General features: G+C 41.4%; 1 protein-coding gene across 1 annotated transcript in view; it reads right to left on the reverse strand.

Moving 5' to 3' along the window:
- Positions 1 to 5,000, reverse strand: part of LOC138021595 (uncharacterized) — a 91,521-nt gene that overhangs the window by 42,358 nt on the left and 44,163 nt on the right. The window contains exons 18-19 of the mRNA XM_068868496.1: positions 3,555 to 3,675; positions 1,599 to 1,715 (exon numbers count right to left, since the gene is read on the reverse strand). Of these exons, the coding sequence (XP_068724597.1) occupies positions 1,599 to 1,715; positions 3,555 to 3,675 (238 nt within the window). The remainder of the gene's footprint in view (positions 1 to 1,598; positions 1,716 to 3,554; positions 3,676 to 5,000) is intronic.

The raw sequence follows: 5,000 nt of genomic DNA on the forward strand, positions 1-5,000 counted from the left end.
TTAGAATAAACTCAAAATATAGCTTTATCCTACCTTCTTGTTGGAAATAGCTAGCAAAGGCTTAGACTTAAAGGGACACTTCGTGTTGGATGCAAAAATTCGTTGTGCATCTAATTAGGTGTCAGTACTACTGACAGTGACAATGGAAATATTCAGATCTGGTTGCACGTCGAATATACAATATTTCATACGAGAAGGCTTTTCTCATTCATCTCGTGCACTCTGACCAATCAGTTACTGACCAATTCTTGCTCTTAAATTCTTCTTATGACTTCGAATAAACAAGCAACGATTGGTAAGAGTTCAGTGGAGATGATAAAAATTGAACTGAATTGGAAAGTCAAGTTCGTAAAAGTAGCAGATATCAAGATCGCTGGGGGTAGAAAACAACCATGAAATACACTATGATGATGGATGATGGAGAAATGACCTTTGAAGGGCTATACCAAAGGACCGGCAAAGCTGACGGTATTGCGCGATAAGCACGAGGTCACTACCAGGAAATCTTCGTAGAACGAGAACACTCGACTAAGGTTAGTGGGACTCATGGCATGCACATATGATTTAGCTGGGTGCCTGAAGTGAATAATGGCAAATCCGAGCCTCCCACCTAATTCACTCGCCACCATAGAGTCTCAATGGAGAATCTCTCATACAAACCTTACCAACCCCGGCAATCTACAATCCTAGATACTGGGATTATGTTCTTTTTACCGTTATTCTCCTTCTCAGGCTTCTTTCTTCGTGATGGAAATATTAGTTCAACTCTGCTTCTGTCCCAACATAATGTCGAGGCAGGAATGGAGTTCTTAATAACACTGTTGAATGTGGCATGGGAGAATTAAGCCATTGTTGACCTTCTTTTGAAGTTATGGTGCAAAAGATCGAAAACTTGGAAAAAGGGCTCAACACTTTTTTTTCTGGATTGAAGTTGCAATGGCTGACAAACACATTTCATTTTAGAGTGCGCCCCTCTTAAGGACGGTACCTACTAATTAACAATATTTTTGCCCCGGTGTGTGATTATGCAGGAAATGTAGATCTTAACAAGTGTTATTGAAATCCAAAAAGAAAATTGGAGGTAACCACGCATTTTTCAGAGATAATTCATGAGTAATATTTGTAAAAAGCTTTAAAATACAAAGCAATGTATGGCGTTCTTTCTCAAATTGAAGCTTAATTATCTCTCAAAAATGCATGGTTACCCCCAATTTTTTTTTGGATACCAAGAGTACTTACTAAGATCTACTTTCTCCGGATAGTTTTAAACCGCGCAAAAGTATCCCTGCATTAGAAAGCATCACCGATAGGAAATCCGAGTATCTCAAGATGCGCAGAACGTATGCGCATTAACAATAGTAGGCACCGTCCTTAAAGTTTTTTTTTCTTTTCAAGTGATCCTCTTGGCTCGGTTCTACCCTAGCCTCAATGATAATTAGCCGAGCTTGGATAAGAAGCAACCAAATAACGAATACATCTCTTTCATCTTTTGTTGGAATCAAATGGGTTGTCTGTTAACGACACCTTTCGCGAAGCAAGAAAGCGAGCAAGTTTAATTTGTAAGCTAAGTATAAAATTAAGTACAATGTATCTTTCACCTCTTGTCCCATATCTCCTTTTCGAACAACATACTCGTTGGAGAGAAAATACACAGGCTTAAACTTAACGGCAAGCATTCTCAAGAAACTGATCTCTGTGCCTTGAAATAAGGGTACCTGATGGATCGAAATAAAAAAAAAAGAACTTACAAGCGAAAAAGCATATTGTGTATTCAATTAACCGAGTGATCGTTAATCCAAGCTTTGCAGTTTTCCTAATGCATGCTCTAACTGGGTGAGGCTAAATCGCGTGGGTGGGTGGATCGTGGGTGGTGGGTCGTGTTTGTTTGAAGATAAAAAAAAAAAGACATATATATTAGCTCCCTCAGTGCTCGGTCCAAATTTGCAATTGCCCTAATAGTTAGGGTTAGGGTTAGGGCTAAAAATATATATACATGACGTGTATACATGGAGGATTTCGAACCCACGACCCACGACCCACGACCCACGACCCACGACCCGCGACTCACGACATACGGCCCACGAAACACGGCCCACGACTCATGACCCACCCACCCACGCCGACACTCTCGCTCTAAACTCTCCTCCCTCGCAGTATGGTATGAGGGCGCAGCTGGACTCAAGACGAAATATATAGAGGATATTACACGGTGGCGAGAAGATATGAATTTTATGTTCGAGTGGCAAGAACAATATCTCACGAGTGAGCGAAGCGGACGAGTGAGATATTGTTCTTATATGGAGACTAGATATTGATAAATTCCGATTTTATTGTGTTTCAAAGTAGTCAAGTTTTACAAATACGGCTGGGCTTTATAAAAAAAGCGGGAAAAAAAGGCGGGAATCGTGGCGTCATTGAACGATACGACACTCACAAAGGTGACATACGGAAAATACGCAACTCGGGTCCCGGATGTAGTGGCGTATGGAATCTACGAGTGATTTAGTTCCCAGTAAAACACTCTCCTCCATATAATAAAGCATAATGTATATCTACGGTGTCTGAGGATGCCGTTATGAGGTCCAAGCGTGAACATGGAGCGCAACACAAATATAAGAACAGCCAAATATAAGAAGTTAAGGAAGCAACTTTTGCAGTGGCGAAGACTGGAGCTGTGAGCCTGAAAAAATACAGGCCCTGTAAAGAATTTACAAACACATAAATTGTTTTGTGTTTGTAAATGTGAATCCGAAACTTGGTAAACATCCTTATCATATGACCCGTACGGCCCCGCGCGCGCTTTCATTGCAAAACTATTGAGAAAATCCCCGTATGAGGGCCGTTTGCGATGGCGCGAGCAGGGCCGGAAAAAGCCGTCCGGCCCTGCTAGGATCGCGTACGGCCCTCATACGGGGATTTTCTCAATATTTTTGCAATGAAAGCGCGCGCGAGATGCGAACTAAAACAACTTTTCGGTCAAAATGAGCGACGTAAGTGAACATTCCGAATTTTGTTACCCGAAAAAAAAAAAAGGAAAAGCGCGGTGGTCATATGATAACCCTCGGTCATGGCGCACGGACCTCGCTGCGCTCGGTCCGTACGCCATGACCTCAGGCCAAATATTTTCCCCTCCGGCCCGACCTAACTCAGTCAATAAGTACATATTATCTTATGGCTGTTCTTGCTTTAATGGTCCTTGCACACCCATAAGACATTTAAAACGTCACGGCAAGCCGGCCTCATTTTTTGGGAGATAATTCGATAGTCAACCGCACCGGCAACTCCGTGCCGTACTGTTTGCGAATAGTGTGTGACATTGCTTTAACGTTCCACGCAGTAGGTAAACGGGGCCTACGGATTACAGTCCCCTTGCCATTAAACCTGGAGTCTCACCCCTTGAAAAAGAAATTACAATTCGGGCTCGAGGTAATTCGATGCTCAACAAACTGAGCCAATCACCTGTTTAGTAGAGAGTAGGTGAAAATTTACTTTTGCATCATATCATTTCTGTTTTCGCACTGTTGGTAAAAATGCTCAGCAGAAAGCCGTCTTACCGTTTCAATCAAGTCTTTGTACAAACTAAGTGTTATATCAGCTTGCAATGACGGGGGTAATCCTTCAAACAGTGAACTCATATCCATACCCTTGTTCCTGTACCATAGATACTCGTAGTAGCTAGAAAAGATTGAGAGATAGGTTGTTTACAAGATAGGTTGTTTGCTTAGTGAGCCGACCTTAAAATTCCAAAACATAATAGGGAAGAGGAGATAGAATTCCGGCCAGGCTAATCAATGAAAAGAGTTACTCTCAGTAATCAATGATGAATCGGGCATACTGGCAGAGATCCTGATCAAGTGCCGGATTTGTGATCTTCCGATTACTATTTATCGGAGATTTATAGATTCCACTCCAGGGCTTTAGAGTAGCCCATACCTAGGCCAAACTGTGGTAAGGAATTTCCCCAAGGTTCTTTCCACTCAGATTTTATTTCAAGAAAATCACTTTACAAGGTGAGTTAGCAAAAAAGTTGCCAAAGACAGCCGCACAATTGCTGACAGTAGCTTCAAATACATTAAGAGGTAATGCTGCAGAATTAGTACTTGATAACAGTTAATTACTAACAATGATACTAAAAGGAAGAAAAAATATATTCTGAGATTAAGTTGAAATAACGGAGAGAAATTTAACAAAACTACACAAATACATGAAACAATAGAAAGGTGTAATGCTCCCTTGAGAAGGGTATTATTCAAGTTGCTTGGCAATGGGTTTCTAGAAAGGACAACCGAAAAATCAGAGTCCTTGGTCGGATGCTCACCCATTGAGCTACTAGAACTCACTGCAGTGATACATAGTTTAACTAGGTCCTGAATGCACAATGTGTACATGTCCCACTGGTCTGTGGGCTCTCCAAAGTCACGCGCCTCAGTTTTACTAACACATAAAATGATCAAAAGGTGTAATGCGTCCGTGAGAGGATAACTGAAAATTCAGGGTCCCATGCAGGATGCCAACCAAAGACCAACGTAACACCGGTCACCGGTCGGACTCTCTACCCACTGAGCTAGTAGAATTCACTGAAGAGCTACGGTTGTTGTCAAGTTTGTCAAGCTAAATGGGCAGAGCATGCAACCACTGACCGGTGATACGGAGGTCGTAGGTTGCCGTCATATACTTCTAATTTTGAGGGTTTTAAATTCTGGGCAAATTCCGAGTCGAGAGATATTACATCGATTTCAAGAACAATAAATTAGTCACCTTTTATAAAAAAATGGCCAAAGGAACATTTTGGCTGTGCAGTTTTGAAAATCAAGTTGCTTGGCTGGACTCCCATAAATAAAGTGCACCGATTGATATCAGATAACTGATTTAGTGAGGGACGTAATGACAGTATGATTCCAATAACAATGTCTTGTAACAAAAATCATAAGATTCCATTGGTATCTAGTAAGAAGAACGACAGAACAAGTATCCAATATAACAGGCAAACAAAATGTCTC

This window comes from Montipora capricornis, chromosome 10 (assembly GCF_036669925.1).
Source record: "Montipora capricornis isolate CH-2021 chromosome 10, ASM3666992v2, whole genome shotgun sequence".
NCBI lineage: Eukaryota > Metazoa > Cnidaria > Anthozoa > Scleractinia > Acroporidae > Montipora > Montipora capricornis.